Source organism: Tachyglossus aculeatus, chromosome 13 (assembly GCF_015852505.1).
Source record: "Tachyglossus aculeatus isolate mTacAcu1 chromosome 13, mTacAcu1.pri, whole genome shotgun sequence".
In the NCBI taxonomy this organism is placed as follows: domain Eukaryota; kingdom Metazoa; phylum Chordata; class Mammalia; order Monotremata; family Tachyglossidae; genus Tachyglossus; species Tachyglossus aculeatus.
The window spans coordinates 9711337-9733157 of record NC_052078.1 but is presented as its reverse complement, the minus strand read 5'-3'; the positions used below and the strand labels follow the sequence as shown (position 1 = coordinate 9733157).

General features: G+C 42.7%; 1 protein-coding gene across 3 annotated transcripts in view; it reads left to right on the top strand.

Annotated features, from left to right (window-relative positions):
* Positions 1 to 21821, top strand: part of VIPR2 (vasoactive intestinal peptide receptor 2) — an 88096-nt gene that overhangs the window by 28713 nt on the left and 37562 nt on the right. For all 3 annotated transcript variants that reach the window (XM_038755971.1, XM_038755973.1, XM_038755972.1), the window contains exons 3-4: positions 1819 to 1929; positions 5739 to 5839. In XM_038755971.1, the coding sequence (XP_038611899.1) occupies positions 1819 to 1929; positions 5739 to 5839 (212 nt within the window). The remainder of the gene's footprint in view (positions 1 to 1818; positions 1930 to 5738; positions 5840 to 21821) is intronic.

The following is a 21821-nucleotide window of genomic DNA, read 5'->3' as shown; positions in this document are numbered from 1 at the left end:
TGTTGGGGATGGATGGAAGTACTAACGAGCTAAAAGTAGGTTTTGCGTTGACACGACAGTGCGGTCGGAATGGTTTCCCAGGGGTGAAACTTCAAAAAAAGGCTTTGAAGATAGGGAGGACTGTGGTTTAGCAGATTTGAATGGGGAGGGAGTTTCGGGTCAAGGAAAAGGATTGAACCAGGAGTTGGGGGGGAATTGTCTAGAGTTTGAGAGGAGTGAAGCAGGCAAGGTGGAGAATAGCAAACAAAGAGAGTGGTTATGCAAGGAGGACGCTGTAAGGAAAACCTTGAAGTTGATGGTATGACTTTCTTCTTGATGTGGAGGGAAAATGGAGGGCTTTTTGTTTTTCTGTTTTTGAAGAGTGGAACGATAAGCCAAATGTTTTAGAAAGGCTATCCTGGGCAATGGTGTGAAGTGAGGCTGGGAGGTTAATGAGGAGGCAGATGCAAAAGTTTAATTGTGAGATGAAAGTTAACCTAAACAACATACACTTTCTGCTTCTCAAATTATAAACCCAGACTTTCTTGATTTTTTAAAAATTCCCTTCCCTTTTAAATACCCCAGACCACAGCTCTCCCCACGTCAAAGGACTTCTAAAACCCTACCTCTTCCAGGAGGTTTCCCCCTCTCACTGTAAGCTCCTTGTGGACAAGGAACGTTTCTACCAGCTCAGTTGTACTGTACTCTCCCAAGCATTTAGTACGGTGCTCTGCACACATTATGCATTCAATACATACAGTTGATTGATTTCCACTATTTAAGGTTTTTCTCCCCACACCGTTATCTTCTCAAATGCAAACATTTACTTCCCAAGCCACCAGGGCACATATGTACTTTTTGATCTACTGTTTAAGTACTTATTTATTCACGTATCCATCATCTTTCCCTTGTCTTGGCATAAACATTTGTTTAACTTTTTTATCTCTTTTTACTCTTAACTATAAGTCACTTTGTAGTTGTCTGTCTTACTTGGTACATTGCTAGCTCCTCAGGAGGGATTGTGTCTTTTACCTCTATTGTTAAGTCCCAAGTAATCAATACAGTACTATGCCTAAGGTATTGACTGGTTGGCAACCTGGTCACCCGGTTGTAATGGTCTTTGTTGTATTAATCCAGGTATATGTCTGAATACACTTATGAATTGATCTAGATAGGTGCTGTCTGTTTTAGTTGATAACGTCTGTTTCATTTGCTTTGTTGAACACCTTCCCCCTGTGAGGGCTCTGTTAGATGACGATAACAATGAACTCTATGCAAAGCCTGTCGTGATTATAAATAAAAACTCATTTCATGTCAATGTGCTCCCCAGGAACTGTGCATTTACTGAACCAGATCCTTTCAGGATATAAGCTTCAGCTCTCTAAATGGAACGTCCCAGGTTCATGCAACTCTCCAAAGGGTCTGCCTTTTTTCAAGGACAAGCTTTTCACAACTGGCTAAACCCGGCTCAAAAATCTAAACTCTGATTGAAACTCTTAAGATCCCAGGATTACCAGAAAAACATCAGATTGGTCATCAATTACTGAGATATTTTTACCCCTCGCAAACAGTAGGAACAGAGTAACCAAAAACAGGTGCTGCATCCTTATGGCAACTGTTGCTGTATTTTCATTCCAAGAGAAAGGGGACCTGCCACGTGATTAGCTAATTAGTGGGCTTTTCCATCTGTGCAGCCTTTCAAAGTGACATTAACTGATTATTTTGGCTCTTTCCCTTCAAGCAGTTATTCGCTGAAATGGCTTTCACATGTGGATTGCTAGCTACTTCCCCCACCCGCCGCCACCACCCCTTATTTCCTTTATCTCTTTCTGCTTCCAGCATGCAGTGGTGTTTGGGACAACCTGACATGCTGGCACCCTGCCGACATCGGCGAGACCGTCACTGTCCCCTGCCCAAAAGTCTTCAGCAATTTTTACAGCTTTAAAACAGGTAAAACAGTGTGTTGGGTCTCAAATTCTGGTCTCGCCCGTCTGCCAGTTCTGGAGCTGGTCCTTTCTCCAGACCAGGCAATAAGAGCTCCCTTGGGGCCATTTTTCTTTCTGCTTGCTTCCACCGCTCAGTGAAAATGCAGAGTAGCTTCCAGTTGAGTTGATAAATGTTAGTTTTTAGAGCAAAGGAGAAAACAAAGCTTTCTGACAGAGGCCATTCCCCTTAAACAGAAGATCAGGAGGAGGAGAAGAAGAGAGGCATATGGGGAAAGTCCGATAGAAGGCAGCATTCAAATAACAGCTTGTATAAAGACTACATTAAGCAGACAAACCCAGACCTGGTAATATAGAGCAGGCTGCAATTGAGATGTGACTGAACAGTTGATGCCAGAATTCACCCAGAGGTATTAATTAATAAGGATGCCCACAGCTTCCAAAAGCTCCTTAGGTGAGAGGCTTCCGGCGTTTCCAGTGACTAGAAGTTATTCTTATTTCATTATCGTCATCAACCATATTGATCAAGTGCCTACTGTGTGCAGAGCACCTATTAGAACAGGCACAAGGGAAATCTGCAGAAGTAAATCAATCGTATTTATTGAGCGCTTACTGTGTGCAGAGCACTGTACTAAGCGCTTGGGAAGTACAAGTTGGCAACATATAGAGACAGTCCCTACCCAACAGTGGGCTCACAGTCTAAAAGGGGGAGACAGAGAACAAAACCAAACATACTAACAAAATAAAATAAATAGAATAGATATGTACAAGTAACATAGAGTAATAAATATGTACAAACATATATACATATATACAGGTGCTGTGGGGAAGGGAAGGAGGTAAGATGGGGGGATGGAGAGGGGGGCGAGGGGGAGAGGAAGGAAGGGGCTCAGTCTGGGAAGGCCTCCTGGAGGAGGTGAGCTCTCAGTAGGGCCTTGAAGGGAGGAAGAAAGCTAGCTTGGCGGATGGGCAGAGGGAGGGCATTCCAGGCCCGGGGCCGATGGCAGGACAGGCGAGAACGAGGCACGGTGAAGAACGAGGCACGGTGAGGAGATTAGCGGCAGAGGAGTGGAGGGTGCGGGGTGGGCTGTAGAAGGAGAGAAGGGAGGTGAGGTAGGAGGGGGCGAGGTGATGGACAGCCTTGAAGCCCAGGGTGAGGAGTTTCTGCTTGATGTGCAGATTGATTGGTAGCCACTGGAGATTTTTGAGGAGGGGAGTAACATGCCCAGAGCGTTTCTGGACAAAGACAATCTGGGCAGCAGCATGAAGTATGGATTGAAGTGGGGAGAGACACGAGGATGGGAGATCAGAAAGAAGGCTGATGCAGTAGTCCAGATGGGATAGGATGAGAGCTTGAACGAGCAGGGTAGCGGTATGGATGGAGAGGAAAGGGCGGATCTTGATTCCCACCTTCCAGGGTTTTACAGTTTCATGGAAAACGTCCCAGGTTTTGAAAGTCGTTTTGTGAATCAATTGCATTATCTGTTCCTCTTAACAAATCCCTTCTCTTGAATGACTTGGAATATTTTCCAGTTCCCTGCCTCCCCCTGCCCCAGATTAAATTCTATTGAAATTACTGAGAGAAAGGATATGCCTCAGAGACACCCTTGTCTCTAGAGTCTAAGAAAACAATTTTTGGTGGGAAAAGTTGAAGAATTTATTTACAATTTTCTACTTAGAAGCCACCCAAAGACCTTGTGTAGTAATTCTCTAGGCTGTAGCTCCTCCTTCCTTGAAATTGAGGGGCTAAATGATGTCCAAGTTGGGGCCTCTACCACTCATCTTGCAGAGCAGAGTCCCTTCCCAAAGGGGACCAGTTTCACCTGGCTTCATCTCACCTCAGTGTTGCCATTTTCCTCTCTATCTTACCAAAGATGGTCACCCTGGGACCAGAACCCTAGTGAGCTGGGACCCGAACCCTAGTGAGTTTAGTAGAGTAGTAGTAATAGAATTTATTAAACACCTAATGTGCAAAAGCACTGTACTAAGTGCCAGGAAAAAAAAAATCCACAGGACAGAAGTAGACAAGAGCCCAGCCCTCCAGGTCCCAGTGCTTTTTGCAGACTGTGTGAGATGACTGTTTAAGCACGTTATAATATGGACATTTATCATTACCTGTTCTAAGGAACCCAGATAATTCTTTCAGAACTAAGTTTTTCTGAATCCCCTCGAATTCAGTAGGCCACCTTTGGCTCCAAATTCTTCTCTTAGAAACTAGAAGTGAATTGGCACCCTTGAAAGCCTCTCTAATCTGAGGTCAGAATTATACAAAGTGTTCCTCCAGGGGAGCAAAATCATTTTGGGGATTTTTATTCTGCCATTATTCAGCCTGGCAGATATCCAGATATGGGGGCCCGTTGTTGGGTAGGGACTTCTCTATATGTTGCCGACTTGTACTTCCCAAGTGCTTAGTACAGTGCTCTGCACACAGTAAGTGCTCAATAAATATGATGGAATGAATGGGGGAAGAAGGGCCAGGAAGTGGGGGAAGAGCACTCCAGAATTGCTGCCCGGAATTCTCCAGCCAGAGCTCTGCCCTGGAACTCCCACTTATGTAGGTTCACACCTCCCCTCACCCACAACAAACAGGAATAAAGTAGGCTGTGGAGAGACATCAGGCTCAGGTCTGGTCCATATCTGGTGTTCTGTGGATCACTGGGGAGCCCTCTTAATAGAAGATGAGAACTTTTGTCTGCTATAGGCATTTTGTTTAATGGTTTCTCATCAAAACAAATATTCGACCTGAAATCTCTGGGAGTTTTTCAGTGTTGGTCTTTCTACACAGGTAAAAGATTCTGAACTTTTCCCAGTGATGGGTAATCCCAGCTAAATGCATTTTAAAACAGTGCAAAATGGATTTCAAGTGCTTCACCCTGGAAATACGTAGGTTACTAATGGATGACATATAAATCTATAGGGAGAGGCCTGTGATAGAAATGCACTGAGTCTTGTAAATGGGATAAGAATCCCCACTACATCAGTGAACACTTACTAAGCACACAGATTGTGCCTGGTGCTGAACTCAGATGATTCAGCAGTGATGGCGAGGGAGGAAGTACAGAGGCAGAGAGCAGGCTGTTCGCACTCATGTGCACGTGAACACACACACACCTCATAGTTAAAAACCCACTGTCTCTCATTTTCCTTACCCCTTTTGCTTCTCTTCCCCTCGTACCTTTCATCTCTACTAAAGGTGCAGTAGTAAAAATGGAAAAATTCACATGAAGAACATTCAGAAAAAGATTGAAAGGCCAATTAGCCTTATAAATAGCTCTGCTTTGATAAAATGGTTTATTGAATTTCATCAAAGGCCTTGTTAATGCTTTCTCTGGATTGAAAGCACTTACTGGATATGGATCAATCTCTTTGGATTATCCACTAAGCAAGGAGTCTAATACAGTCAATCCTTTGGGCCGATGGAGGACAGAGATAGTAGTATGGATCATTAAAGTCAACAAGGTCCACATCGCCCTCTTCACCCCAAGTCCCAATCTTCATTTCCAACACACTTTTTAACCAAGTAGCCAAATTGACCAATTTGAGTTTTATCTAATATTTCTGCCTCTGACCTCTGTTCACCAGAGATGCTAAAGAGCTGTGAATCACTAAAGAGAAGCTTCGTAGCTTCTCATGTCATCAGTTTCTCATTCTGCAGAGACAGTCACCCAATGACATTTCCATTTTGTGCAGTTCTCAGAGGTCTCCCAAAAAGCTATTTTTTGCAAACGTGATAGATGCCTTGCTGGCAGACACATTTTCAAAGACCCAAGGGTAATATTTTGGTTTTTGACTAGAGTTTTAACTTTTGTGTTACAGGAACTATTAGCAAAAATTGTACAAGTGATGGGTGGTCAGAAATGTTTCCTGATTTCATAAATGCCTGTGGTTATACTGACAGTGAGGATGATGATATTAAGGTAAGCAGTGATCATTGTTTGTTCTTGTGATTTTTATTCTAGGCAATGTCATTTCAGTCATTTAATTTCAGAAGCAGCGTGGCTCAGTGGAAAGAGCCCGGGCTTTGGAGTCAGAGGTCATGGGTTCAAATCCCAGCTCTGCCAATTGTCAGCTGTGTGACTTTGGGCAAGTCACTTAACTTCTCTGTGCCTCAGTTACCTCATCTGTAAAATAAACTGTGAGCCCCCCGTGGGACAACCTGATCACCTTGTAACCTCCCCAGTGCTTAGAACAGTGCTTTGCATGTAGTAAGCGCTTAATAAATGCCATCATCATCATCCAGAAATAAGATGAAAAGGTTTATTCCTCTCCCCTGGAGTCTTTAAATAGTTTTTTCTTAGGTAGTCGATATGTCTCCTAGCTTGCGTTTATATGTTTCGTGTCAGTATATTTTTGCTACAACTATTAAGTGAGTTTTTCCCCTTAATCCTAGATTCAGTGGAATGTGATGTAAACCAATTTAAAGTACCTTTTGGAAGTGAAAATGTTGAATCATTTTTTTGAAAAAATCCCATCCCAGTTTCTGCCAGCCAATTTCCCTTCAGCCCCACTTCCTGTCATCCCTCAAGCCAACTCCATTTCCTTCTGTTAAGTAGGAGCCACAGCCAGGGCTGGTGCTTCTACAGAGCTCGTTTGTTGGCCTGATTTTCAGAAGGCAGTGTAGAGCATGAAGGAGTCACATTAAGTGTGAGACTTTACTGGGCTAACCTGATCTTAATGAGTACCCAGAGCCATTTCCCACAGACTGATTGTAAGCTCCTTGAGGGAGGTATGGTGTTTACCAATTGTATTGTACTCCCCCAAGCACTTAGTACAGTGCTCTGCATACAGTAAGTGCTCAACAAATACCATTAACTGATTGATTTGATTCCCATCCAAGTTAGCCCAGCAGACTGGGGTTGGGGGCTGCATGATGTACATTTCCCCCACAGTTTCTCAGTCTGCCTTGTGGTGTTGCAGAGTTCTGCTGTTTCACCATGATAATGGGCTGGATCCAGAAACTGTGCAGCAAATAGGCACATCCTCAGCCCGGGCTTGGGAGTCAGAGGTCATGGGTTCTAATCCCAGCTCTGCCACATGTCTGCTGTGTGACCTTGGGCAAGTCACTTAACTTCTCTGAGCCTCAGTTACCTCAACTGGAAAATGGGGATTAAGACTGTGAGCCCCACGTGGGACAACCTGATCACCTTGTATCCCCCCAGTGCTTAGAACAGTGCTTTGCACATAGTAAGTGCTTAATAAATGCCATCATTATTATTATTATTATTCAGAATCCCCCAGCCCTGCCGTCCAGAACCTAGGTGTCTGACAGAGGTGGTCTGGAAAATCAATGTGATTTTTGAGACTTTAGACTGGAAGTTCCTCATGGGCCAGGATCACATCAACCAACTCTCTTATACTGCACTTTCCTCAGCTCTGAGTACAGTGCCCTGCCCATGGCAAGCCCTCTGATTGACTGAGAAAGGAAAATGCCACTTGAAGCACAGCTGCTCTGTAAAATGCAAAATGAACCTTCCCTCCTTCTCTCTCTCCCCCCAGAAATTTCCTCTATTTGTACAGTTGCCACTTTTCTTGGGATAAATTATTTGGAAGTTTGTTTGTTCATTTAATGATAAACACCCCTGTACTATGCAGTCACTGAGCCAGTCACTTCCACACAAACACATAGCAACTGGCCTTTCCTTCAATTTATTTTCTGATTAGAAGAAATATTGCTTCACTCTAATCAGAACATAACAAGAGCCAGGCAAATATTACAAATTAGGATTCCCCTCAGCACGTGGATTGATGGAGCTTCCTGGTACCAATGTTGGATGGGCCTCAGCCCAGTCAGGAAGACTTCAGAGCCAAGAACCTGCATGAAGGAACTGAATAGAGAGCTAGTGGTTTGCACAATGCCAAGCATCCTCTGTCAGCTGTGTTTCTGAAGGGGTAAAGATTGCAACAGCAAGTAGCCAGGCAGGGGTGCAGCCCCCTGTAAAGTGTACACAAGAATTTTACGTGCAAAATCTATATTCAGCCAGAGGAACTCAGCATGGTGGCAATGCCTTAACACCATGGACTAGTAACAGGTGCCAGGATTAACAGGGTTAGCAGTGGCAGGGTTAGCTGCCTCTGCAGTCTTCAAGAAGTAGCATGGCTTAGCAGAAAAAGCCTGGGCTTGGGAGTCAAAGGACATGGGTTCTAACCCCAGCTCCTCCACTTGTCTGCTGTGTGACCTTGGGTATGCCACTTAACTTCTCTGTGCCTCAGTTACCTCATCTGTAAAATGGGGACTAAGACTGTGAGCCCCATGTGGAACAACGTGATTACCTTGAATCTACCCTATTGCTTAGAACAGTGCTTGGCACATAGTAATCACTTAACAAATATCATCATTATTATTATTATTCAATTGCCCATGTTAGCTAGCTATTTTCAGCATACTTTCAGAGCCCATCCACCACGAGATGATCTAGGCGGTTCTTTCGGCCGCCTCGCACCCTCAGCGTGGTGAGGGGTAGGTTACTCTTTAGGGAGAAGTGAATGAATATTTTTAGTGTGGGAAAGGGACCACTGACAAAACAGTAAAAAGGGCATAGGTTTACTTTATTTGGGTGGCTCTGAGGTAGTCTCCTTTTTGCAGCAGGGAACAGTCAGTGCTTGAATTGAGGAAGCACTTCAAAATAGAACCAAAATCAAAATGCAGCATTTCCAACCAGAACTTGGGTATTGGTAATGGGATGATAAATCAAGACAATAACTATGGCAAAGAGGGGCTGTGGAGATGGTTCAGTTTAACACATTCATTATCAGTGCAGGGGAACGGCCAATCAACCACCGAACTGAATTCTCAGTTTGAAATAAATGGGGACACCCATGTTCTTGTGTTGGATCTCTGAAAAAGATTTTAAAGCTGAGATATTCAGTTAAAGGAAAAGCATATTGATGGGAAAAAGTTGGGGTGGAAGTGGGCAGTAAATTAGATCTGAGATTGGAGCATGGTCCCCAGATGGGGAAAGTCAATTTGGAGGCATTAACATTAGAAATGGGGAAAAACAAGTTTTTACTCCTTTGGCGCCACTGATCAGTGTACCAGTGCACCCCACACTGATTGTGATTGAACTCACTGTCCCACAGAGAACAAAGCAGTGGAGGGAAATCAGACAAAAGCCATCACTAATTGCTAATTTTCAGGGATATCCATGTTCAAAGTGTGAGTCCTAGTGGGTAGAGCCCAGGCCTCAGAGGGAGAAGCACCCTCATCTGTAAAATCATCATCATCATCAATCGTATTTATTGAGCGCTTACTGTGTGCAGAGCACTGTACTAAGCGCTTGCGAAGTACAAGTTGGCAATATATAGAGACAGTCCCTACCCACCAGTGGGCTCACAGCCCCATGTGGGACATGGACTGTGTGCAACCTGATTAGCTTGTATCTACCCCAGCACTTAGTATAGTGTCTGGCACATAGTGAGCGCTTAACAAATATCATTTAAAAAGTCCATCTAAGAGTTCATCACTTATAAGACCTGGACAGAAATGCATTTTCAGTCAGGAGAATCCTAAAGTGGGATGGTAAATAGAATAAAAACGTGAGTACATTGTGTTTCTTTTCAATATTCAGCCACTTAAAAAAATTTCATCCCAACAGTGAGGTTTATTAGAGAGCATGATAATTTTTTCAGAGAAATAACAGAAGCGCTATCATGATTTCCACCCCATTTGAAAGCATGCTATCAGAAATGTCAGTCTCTGGAAGAAAAGGGGTTCAAAGATGTTCAACTAGGCTTTTATGAGCCCAAGTTTTCTTAGTACTGGAGTGTGGCTGGCAGGAAATGGATACCTGATCTTATTTGTTGAGTCCCTTTCAAAGCAGCAAAACAGAGTGAAAGCAGGCAAGTCTCTCTGGCACCGAGAAATTCTCTTCTAAGTCCAGTTTTGGGATTTCAATTCAAAGTGCAGCTCTCATTTCTATTTTGAGGAAAAGTTGGGGGGAACTACTACCCAGAAAGCACACTGTTTTGTAAATGCATTGTGACATTGGTTGAAAATATTTACTGTTAACGTATAGATCTGAGAGTAGCCTTACTTTTAGAGCCTAAGAAAATGTTGTCTCAAAGTTTTACTGGATGACAGAAAGGCATCAATCAGTAGAATTTATTGAGCACTTACTATGCGCATTCATTCATTCAATCATATTTATTGAGCGCTTACTATGTGCAGAGCACTGTACTAAGCCCTTGAGAGAGTTCAATACAACAGAATTAGCAGACACAATCCCTGCCCTTACAGGGGAAAGCAGACATTAATATAAATAGTCTACGGATGAGAACCAGAGCCACAGACCAAGATTTTGTTTGGTGAATGGCAGTGCATTTCCCCTCGCCCCCCTCCATTTTTTTTTAATTGTTCTTGTTGAGGTCTTACTACATGCTAAGTGCTGATGTAAATACAAGATCATCAGATTAGACACAGTCCCTCTCCCACAACAGAGGGAGGAGGATTTAATACTCATTTTGTGGATGAGGTAACTGAGGCACAGAAAAGTTAAGTCACTTGTACAAGGTCATACAGCAGACAAGTAGTGGAGCTGGGATTAGAACCCACGACTCCTGACTCCCAAAACCATGCTCTTTTCATTAGGCCACACTGCTTCCCAAATGTTAGTCAATTGCTATTTCTGACACTGCCCGATTTAATGGCCCATTGCAAATATTTCCCAGAGCTAACTGATCTGTGTGCCAGCTATCACCGGTGGAGAAGCTCTCTAAATCCCCCCAAACCACCCAGGATTGCAGCAGTGTGATGGGACAGGGCTTGGGAATGGAAAAACTTGAAATGCTGCCTGTCAGTAAATTAGGAGAACTTCGGTCAGCAAACTTCGGTCAGCAACTGATGTTAGGGGGATTTGTGACTTGTATTTTCTGTCAACAAGGAGGGGCTGAAAGTTCAGCTTTAGGTTGAGGTCTCCCGTGCCCTTTGAGGGTCTTGTATCCTCATTTGACCCTCCTAATTGGCCCTAGGGCCCAACCTATTGACAGTTATTAGTGACCGCCCAATAAGCCCTCTGCTCCTCTACTCCACTGGCATCTGTCTGGACTGAGGGAGCTGCCTTTAGCCCCTTAAGTGTGGTAGTGGAATGAGGGGTTGGGATACATTTCGACTGTTACTCAGGATGATTTACTGACATTGAGGTTCCCAGGGACTCAGAGATGAGGCAGGTAAGAAATGATTCCAAAATACTGATTCTGCCCACGTGGTAGAAAGGGAAGCTTCACACTAAGTTGCTACATAGGTTTGCTCCGGAGAGATAGGGCCAAGTATTGTTTCTTGGGGAGGGATAACTATCTTTAAAAAATATGTCTGGCCTTCTTGTGAAGTCAGTGAAAACAAACTTGAAATCAGGCTGAACCTGAAGAATGGCTCATTGCCCATTTCCCCCGTGGATTAAATTCATTCAGGTCTCTAAGGCATCTAAATCAACTGAGTTAAAACAGGCATCTAATCAGAATCTGATCCATTCAAGGATGTTACTTCTTTGATCTCTGAGGCATTTTGGTCTCCCAGTCAACAATTTAGGAAATGAACGATGATTAACTGTTCAGAATTGGCTAAGCCACCACTGGAATGCCCAGGTGGACAAAGGAACTGCTGATCCCGGTACTCCTTGTACATGTAGTGCAGAGCTGAACTGGCCCCTCCACCTTTCGTTTTCATTACTATTTTAATTGGATTCCAAGATTAGTCTTGGTCAAATTTTGTCCAGGGTTATGTGCGAGCTACTTTTAAGGGCTTCAAATCTAATTCTGTCCCAGGAGAAAATTTGGTTCCTAAAATAAACATTGGATTTGACTGCATATAACGAGAGAATCGATGTAAATTATAGAACAGGATCTTTAATGTGGGTCTTTTCAAAGGGGGAAAAATGGCCAAGGTATTTCATTCAGATGAATGCTTTTTTCTGGAAAATGTAATGATGGGTCCATCTATTTTCAGTATGAGTCAGCCATGCATCATGCTTGAGTTAGTTTATACCAGTCTGGGCATTTCTGTCATTTTCTCCCCACTGGCTGTACTTACAAGTAAAGTGTCATTCTTCCTTGCATACTACTATGACAATGCAATTTCACCGATCTTTTTTTTTTTTTCTATGACTAAAGTTCCCAGATTGAGTCCGAGATTGGCAGTGAGGCAGAGGGCAGAATTCCCCAATTATGCTGTCCCAAAGGGAGTGCTTTGGTGTAGCAGTAAAAAAAACCTTCTTCCTTTAGCCCAAGTGTTTGCTCTCCTCTGCTTCTTTTATGTTGATACTGAATACCTAAGAGTCTACAAAGAGTAAACCACCACCCTGCTTGAAGAAAAAAAAATCCCAAAGCTCCACATTTCTTGACAGCAGAAATTGGTAACCGCTTGTTTTCAACTCAACAGCAGTTTAATTAGATAGGCTTATAATCATTTGTTTAAGGGGAGATATGGGGTAGGGGAAGACATTGCGTGCATGTCTGCACTGTCGATGATGGCTGGAAAAAGACTATGCAAAGGAACAGCCATTGTGCTTAGACTAACGATGAAAGGTTCTCCCCTCCACAAGTTATTTCTGAAAGTTTGTGGTAGAAACTTTCTCTCCTCCCCACAAAGAGTAAGCCAGGTGAAAGTAACATCAGTCAGTAAGAGGCTTCTGGTGGAGTTGCTAACCCCAAGCTATATTTGAGTGGATAATAGGGAGCTTTGGGGTTAAGAAGGGAAGCAGGAGTCGGTCAGTTTAGATTTGTGAAGTCTCAGAGGAGATGAAGTTGTAAGCCAGATAAGTAAGGGAAAGGGCAGGGAAGTGAGGACGTTTTTGTGTCCATGTGGAACAGAGAACATGTTCCCCTGTTCTCTGGGGAACAGGGGATATTTGTATTTGGGACCTAAGGAGAGCAGGTTGTTAATCCAATAAAGGATTCCTGATTAGAGATCTGCCCCTTAATATCCTCAGACCTATGTAAAAACCACTTTGGACCATTACCAACTGGGAAACTGTCTTCATCTTGACTGGGTATGACTAGCAGAGAGTAGAAGGGATATTAAAATGCCCATTGCCTCGTGGACTGTGAGCCCCACATGGGACAGAGACTGTGTCAGAACTTGTATCTACCTCAGCACTTAACATAATGCTTGGCACATAGTAAGCACTTAATCAAATGGTGAAAAAACAAGGTTTCTGCTAATTCTGTTGTACTGTACTCTCCCAAGTGCTTAGTGAAGTGCTCTGCACATAGTAAGTGCCGTGTTCTTTGCACATGGTAAATGCTCAATGAATTCTATTGATTGAATTTCAAGGACTGATAAAGTTTCTCCACCACTACACGAATAGACATGGGTAGTTTTACTAGGATTATTGAATCATAACTGTACTTTGGTTTAGAATGGCCTTACTCAGCTTTTAAAACAAATCTCCAGTCCCTGCAAAATCATTTAGTTATCAATGAGATTAAGTTCTACAGGTAGGTGACTGGGTAAAGCTAATTGCACGATAATATACCATAATCTCACTTATTACGCATAGCCTCTTTTGGGTAGGTTACATGCTCTTAATGATACCACTGGGGAGATGCATGACAAAGAGACTGTACAATTACCTCACAATTATCACCACAGGATTAGGCCCGCATTGGCATGCTCTTACTTTGGATCATCATTATGTAAACCTTTCCATGCAGGCTGTTTTTCATCCAAACTATAGCAGCCGAACATTATGGCACTAGCCACCTGAAGTGCTATATTTAGTGACAGAAGCACAGCACATTATATTCCATTTGTAGACAGATGAATAGCAAATAATTTTTTTTAATGTTTCCAAATGTACCTGTTTACTCCTGAGAAACAACACTTTAAACTAAGTGAGGGTGACTCATAGCAAGTGTTTAAATTGTGCCTCTGTGATGTCAAGAATCTACCATTGTCATGTTCCGTCTGAAGACCAGCGGGTAATTGTTAATGCACCTTCAAGCGGTGGCTCAGAATGCCGCAATTTAATCACTGAGTCAAAATGCCAAAATGTCTAGAAACGTGCAGTTTCCTTACACCATAAGAACTGGTGAGGATAAAGCATTTAAATTTATATTTAGACATGTACACAGAAGTATTATTTTAATTCCTTTTTTTTTAAAAAAAAAAAAACCCACTCCAGGGCCAGGTTGCAGGTTGATTACTTCTTTAAAAAAAAAAAAAAGAAAAGAAACTCTTCTATGAGCCAATTGACAGGACTAAAATATTTAACGTGGGGAGAAATGGTTTTTTAAATTGATCTTCAGTTACAAGTCTCTCATGTAACATTAGTTATCCTTCCTCCTCCCTTTTTGCAGGTTGCCTTAATGTGCTCTAGGTTATTTCAAATATTTTTTTCACTCCCAGCCAAAGCAGAAGGGAGAGGTGGACTGGCTGTCTAGTAATTCAAACAAAATACCAACCTTTGAATTATTTAAATGGTTGTCTCATGCTTTCACATGCTTTGGCAGAAGAAACGCAGCATTCCTGAGTTATTCCAAAAATACACATTTGGGGCATTTTCTAGAGTAAAATGCAGTTTCCTAGACCTGTCTTCCTCTTTCTCTGTTTCCCTGAATGGTTTGAAGTTGAACTTCTTGGAAAGAGGTTAGAATGTAAGCTCTTTGAGGTCAGGGATGGTGTCTACAAACTCTATTTTATTCAACCCAAGTGCCTCATATAGCGTTCTGCACACAGTAAGTGTTCAATAAAAACTGTCCAATAGCAGCTGTGGGTGAAGATTCTCAGCTCGGCAGTGGTACAGTAGCAGTCCAGTTGCCCTCTAATAGTATGGTAGGGGCCTTGATGGGACTCAGTGTCAAAGAACTGCGGAGAGAGATCAAGGTTGTAGGTTGACCCTCAGACTTTTGATGGTTTGGGCCATCATTATGATGATCATCATGATCATGATCATTTGTGTGATAGACACCACACAAACCAGTTTTTCCTGTAGCTTCCATTCAGCTCATCCTCTTGGCTATTCAAAAGAGTTAAACACAAGGATGCTGAGAATGTAAGCTCCTTGTGGCAAGGACTGCACCTACGATTCTGTTGTATCGTACTTTCCCATGCTCTTAGCGCTTTGTTTCGCACATGGTAAACACTCAATAAATCCCATTAACCGATTCAGGATAGAAGTGGGGTTATTTTACTGTGCATATGATTGCTGTAGATATCTGAGCAAGGACTAGTGTGGTCCAGGGTGGTCTGATTATTCTACAAGCAGCAATCTTTTTATTCCATAGAGGATGGAGGTTTGGGGTTGGGTTTTTTTTTCCCATTCCATAGCAGTGTAGTTTGGTCCAAGAAAAACTAGACAGAACTCTGCTGTGGGTGGAAAAGTCGGCCTTACCAAATGGATCTTTATCAACGGTTCTGAAACCAGCACAGAAATGCTCGCAGTTGGGCATAGCTAATGCTGCTTGCTGTTCCTTTGCCAGAAGAGGGGGATGGCTCTCCAGAGGCTGAAGAGAGAGAGTTCTCACCTGTCGAACATTTATTCCACTGTAGCCATGCGATCCAAGCTGACAATCAGAATTTCTTCCACTTAAAAACCTAATCCTGCTGGGCAAATTGAGCCAGATCAATGTCACCCCATACAGTTGGCTCTGGCTTTTTGGAATGAAATGTCACATGCCCCCGAACCCTTGAGAATCAGTGCTAATCTGTTTCCTTTCTGAGATGCAGTGTTCTCAGTATCTTCTCATTTAGATGTGTGCTGAAGTTCCTGCTAGAAGAACAATTCAGGCATACGCAGCAGGGCTCGACACTGCCTGTACCATCAATAGCATTTATTGAGTACCTGCTGTGTGCACAGCCCTATTTTATGAAGCTGGATGATGTATACCAAAGAATCAATAGATATGATCTGTACCCTCAGAGATTTTAAAATCTAGTGGGAGAGATACTAGAATAAATTACAGATAGGAAGTATATAAGTACACAAGATTTGTATAACAGTAATGGGTGTTGCGAATAATTAAGTGCCTAGGAAGATATAAACTGGGGAGCCGAGAGATTAATCCACGAAGGCATCCTGGAGATGTAATTTCAGAAGGTCTTTGAAAATGGGGGAAATTACGAATACATCATGGTTAGATATCACATGGACCAGCTGTGGAATCTGCCAAAGCAATAGTCCTCCCAAGTGTTTTCTGTTGGTTGATCTAAAAAATAGGAATTCCAAGACTTGAAGGGGTCAAACTCTATTTCCAAGCCTGCAGGTTAAAACCCTCCAAATTATTCCCGGATTTTGATTGTGAAATTAGAAACCGGAAGCTTTGTATGTTTAGTGTGCAAGTTGTATTGTGATTGGCAGATCTAGTGAGAGGAATTTTAAATAAGATGTTTTCTCCTGGGTCTTGCTTTTAGTGACAGGTTTAATCTGTCAGATTTACAAGCATCAAAGGTCCCTATTAAATTTAGATTATTAAATGATGGAGGCAATTCATGTATTCCCACTTAAAATCTTCCTCTGATGGTGTTGAACTATTGTTAAAATATTATTGAATGTTCTTGAATAAGAAGATGGTTTTATTGTTGTGGGTGAGAACATAGGAAGAACAGCATGAATCAATGGTATTTACTGAGCACTGACTGTGCGCAGAGCACTGGACTAAGCCCCTGCGAGAGTGCAATATAATAGTGTCAGCAGATACGATCCCTGACCTCAAGAGTTTACCGTCTGGTGGAAGAGTTTCCCATCTAGTGGGCCAAGATTGGGAAAGTGAAGCACCTGTTTTCAACTTTGCTAAGCAGAAGAGACTCTAGTTCCATAAAGGCTCAGGGCTAGTCTAGTGTGAGGGCACAGACTGTCCTCACTTCTAGGTTTGGATTAAGGCCTTGGAGGGGCTCAGGCTTTAGGAGAGACCCTGTCATCCTCCTTAGAATGTCTTTACAGTCCTACCCCCACTCCACACTGGTCCCCCACATGGACGTTGCCGAGGCTGCCTTAGCCCCGAAGCATTAACAGCAGCTGCTGTGGAGGTTAGAGCCAGGGCAGAAGAGAGGCTGCCAGTTAGTTGGTCCAAGCTGCAGTCCAGTAGTCCAACGAATTCCCTGACCTGGCTCCTAGCCTCAGCCTGGCCCCTCTTCTTGCAGCCAAGAACCCCCAGAGATCCCACCTTCAGGCCTCGGAGCGAAACCAAAGGAGATATCTTGGTGGTCTCCTCTCTGCCTCACAGATCCCGAGGTCTCCATGGAAGTCCCAGCTCCTAATATCGTCTTCCCTTGGCCAGCCTCCTCCATTTTTGGCCTGACTGAAGCAGTTCTGGTGTGATCCCATTGGGTCCCTAAGAATAGATGTCAGAACAGTAGAAACATGGCTTCACAGGAAACTAGGTTTCGTTGTTTGGGCACTTGCCCAGAACTTATTTTAAGAAAGGAATTAAGAATTTTGGAAACTGCACCTTTCAGAATATCCTGACTCATGGGGGCAGAAGGGGAGGGAATCTGTCAGGATGAATTATATCATTTTGTTTTCACCAAAACTAATATGACCTGTCACAGAGCGTCACATCACTCTTGGAAATTGAAGGATTTTTATTTCTAAGCAATATTTCAGCCTTGACATAATCTTCACCCAAGGCTTCTATTTGCAGATGATTTTATGTTTTGTTCTGGTGGAGGAGTGGTTTAGCTACAACATCCTTGTTGATGAGAACTACTAAATCCCTGATCACTAAATTGAAAACACTCTGAGGATATTTCTGAGAGATTCAACACAAGGAAATGGCAACCCTACTGTTGCTATTTGTTGGGTGATCCTTATTTTTAGATCCTGAAATTACAGATAGTTCATCTGGCTTCCAAGAAAGCTATGTATGAACCTGTGCAGTAAAGCTCCATGTGGGAGAAGGATAGCCTGGGGATGGGGCTCAGATGGCTGCCCATTGCCCACTGGGATCATGGTACTGCAAGTGCCAAGCTGGAAAGCATTCTGGGGAATGCTAGAGAGAGTGGAGCTTCCTTTGCGGACTCTAGATCTGTGGAGCAATCTGGATCCCATGGCAGAGTCTCAGGAAGTGAGCCCTGGCTTCTTCTCATTTGTTCCTCCTCCCTAAAGTGGGTAGTGCCACATTGAGCCAGGCCAACCCTGGAACTGAGCATGGGCTGGGTTTGGGCAGGGTGTAGAGTTTGTGGGGCCCCACATCTCCACCTGTGCAAAACTCGACCACAGAGTTTGCAATAACAGGGCATGAGACAGAAGATCCTCTCATCTCTTCTGCACTCTTAGGGAACCCTGGGATTCAATCAATTTATTGAGCGCTTACTGTGTGTAGAGCACTGTACTAAGCACTTGGGAAGTACAAGTTGGCAACATATAGAGACGGTCCCTACCCAACAGTGGGCTCACAGTCTAGATTCCTGGTTTACAGGGACCGTGTTGATAAACTATGTTGTACTTACTCTCCCAAGCGCTAGTACTGTAAGCTCTCAACAAATCCCACTGATTGATTAGCCAAAACCCTTCCTCCACCATCTCTTTCCCAAGACAACAAAACCCACACGAGTGATAGAACAGCTGTTAGAGCTCTGACACTGTTAGTCTTGTGGACAAGCCACACACAGAACCCTTAGGTTTCCTTTTAAACCCATTTTTCATAGAAAATTCCAGAGTATTACAGAAAACATAAATGGGTCGCCCCCCCCACCCCCCGCCAAACGGTTACTAACACTTGAATGAGCCAATTAGAGTGCACTCTATACCATCAAAAACATAGGCTATCAAATCAGTTTTGAATTTCTAAATATTTTATGCAACAGAGAGTTGCCCTGGTCTCTACCCCTGGGTCAGATGGGATACCAGTGAACAGCTCTGGACTCCAAATAGAAGCTGGAGGGTTTTTGGCTTGACCCTGCCTCAAGTCCAGAGACAATAGCAAAGGATGGGTCATCTGGACTCAGTATCTGACCCACAGAAATGTGGTTAATGGGTAGCCTACACTGCTAGTAGTAGTAGTTCTGTAGTGGCTGCACTGCACTGTACTAAGCACTTGGAAAGAAAAAGATAAGCAGTTGACATCTTCCCTGTCCACAAAGAGCTCATGCTCTGAGGGGCAAGAGAGATATAAAAGTATTTACAAAGAATATAATCAAAGTATGCATTATAATGTACACCTGAATAAACTTGTATACCTGAGAATGAGTATCCTATAAATAGGTACAAGAGCACCAGATTTGGCTGATGGGTTTATATGACTTGGGATGCTGAGAATTAATGGGGAAGGCAGGTTGAAGGAGGTGGACTGAGATCTGCCAGATGACAGAGGATAGCCCAGGACCAGAGGGGATTACGTCCTCCCTTGAGACAACAAAATACTTTGGGAATGCAAAGTTCAAAGGAAATAAAAGGGATAGCAACCAGCGAATCAGAAATTAGTAGGAATAAATGGTAGTTATAATACAAGAGCCAAATAAAAACCTCCAGAGGCACTCACTTTGCTCAGCTTAGAAGTTTAAGAAAGAAAATTTTTCTTGGAAAAAAAAACCCTATTACCATACTAATACACTGCATAATATGTAGTTAGGGAAAGAGTCTGGGGTTTAAATCACAAATAATAACAGTGATTTATCATGATGACTGCCAGGCTATTTATGAATTCTAGAGCTGCGATTTGGAGGAAAAGGGTTAAGTTTTAGGTTAGCCTTCTGTCTAAGTAAAGGAGGTAGGAAACAAGGCGGAATCTTTCTGATTTGACTTTCAGCTTAGCCCTTTTGGTGAACATTACTTTGTCAGCTGAATATACAAAATAGAAAAAGAACGGGAAGGCTACTCCCATCAACACACTGTTACAGCAGGTGGCTTGAGGTCCTTCTAATACATTCAGATTAGAGAAATGGATCCCAATTCTCTCTTCCCAAATCCTGCTTTTTGGTTTGTCTGTTTTCATCCTATGGCATTTGTTAAGTACTTACTATGGTTCTAGGATTGTTCTAAGTGCTGAGGTAGATACAAGATAATCAGGGTGGATATGGTCCCTGTCCTACATAGGCTCACAGTCTAAATTGGAGGGAGAAGGATTTAATCCCTATTTTACAGATGAGGTAATTGAGGCACAGAGGAGTTAAGTGACTTGCCCAGGGTGACACAGCAGACAAGTAGAGGAGCCAGGATTAGACGGACAAATGTAACAGAAGTGTTCATTTAGTTTCAAAAGACGAAACCTTGTGTTCAGTGCAGAAACTAGGGGTGACCACAGCAGACCGTCATCTCAGTGGTCTGTCTAAATTTCAGTATTCCATGATCGAAGGGTAAAGGGAGACCCTGTTGCAGTCTAGAATGACTGGTCAACTATTTTCTTATCAGAAATGGCTCCTGTTTAGAAGCAGGTTTAAATCATTTCACAAATTATGAAATCACCTTAACTGGCACCCAGGCCAACACAGATTACATTTGTAAAAATTAAAAATCAAGTGTGACTCTTGTTTCAGTGTTCAAAGAGCAGCTTTCTGGATGATGTAAAACAACCATATTTCAGAGATGAAATCCTAAATAGGACTTTACTCAATGGGACAGTGTGAAAATGTGCACGTTATTCTTGCCTCTTTGGTTGGTACCTTCCTTTCTGGAACCTTTCTGGAACCTGGAACCTCGACAGTTAAATTGTCGTTAAACCATTTTGGTTGTCACCATTATGGAAAGTGTATTTCCCCCCAAACACCATTCAAAAACAAAGCTTGTTCTGTTCTATACTTGCTCCAAGTAACAGACAGGCCAATCCCTTTACTCCTGAAAAACTGCCCCTGCTTCATTTAAAAGACTTGAGGAAAAAGAAAATCATCTTTTTCTTTCACTTCTTAGGCCCAGGAATCTAGAAAAAAATACTGTTTAAGTACATACCCCCCAAAAAAATAATTAAATAGAACATCAGTGTTTCTATTTGCTTTGATACTTTACAAATATTCAACAGATAATTTAAAAGTGAAGAGTAGCTACACATTTCTTTCATTCATTCAGTCTTATTTATTGAGCACTTATTGTGTGCAGAGCACTGTACTAAGCACTTGGAAAGTACAATACAGCTACAGAGACAGACAGTCACAATGAAAAACATTTCAAACTGTTACATGCAGAAGCACCTTCAAATATTTGCTGTTGGGTGCTTTTCTCCCCAAAGCAGTTTTTCTCTTATACGTGGCCTGTGCACAGAGACTCATTTGTCTATAAAAAAAATATGAGTTTTCCTATCTAATAGGAAGAATGAGCACTCTAGAGGCTCAGAGATGCTGGAAAACATATTTCAAAACCCCTTAAATAATGCTTTGCACACCTCTAAAGGGTTGCAACAAATGATCTTTGAAACTCTGGAAAATCCTCCAGACTGGGCAGATTGGGGTTGCTGTCAAAGATTCCTGTGTTGAATGTGCTTTTCAGTGCAGTTTGTCACGTTAATTCTCTTGCCAAGTGCAGTTTTCTGCTAATCACTCATCCACATGGTTGCAAGACTCTCTCAGACAATCAACGCTGAATAACTAAATCTAGTATTCCATCAGCTTCCTAATCCACCTTCTTTTCCCATTGCCCCTTCCTGTTTCTCCAGCTGAAGCCACTGGCCTGCACTCCTAGGATCAAACTATTGTCCATCCTTTCCTGAAGAGAGGCATGATTTAAGATGTCGGGCAGCTTTTTGCCACACAAAGCGTCACAAGAAAGTATTGTTAGAGAGGCAGTAAACCCGAAAATAGTCTGCAATACCACTTGGCAACAAGAAGGCAGTTTTATTAAAATTTTAGTGCCACGCTAACTCCATTTGGCTATTATACATATATCAGAAGATTTTTCAAAATGACTTTTAGGCATCTGCTGTGGCTTTTAAGTGTCATTTAAGATGTTGAATATGTTCCCCGCGCTGTCACTCCCTCCTACTAGTAAATGCAAGGAACTAAGATTGAAGGAAGTCCTAGATTCTGCCGATATATAGTATTCT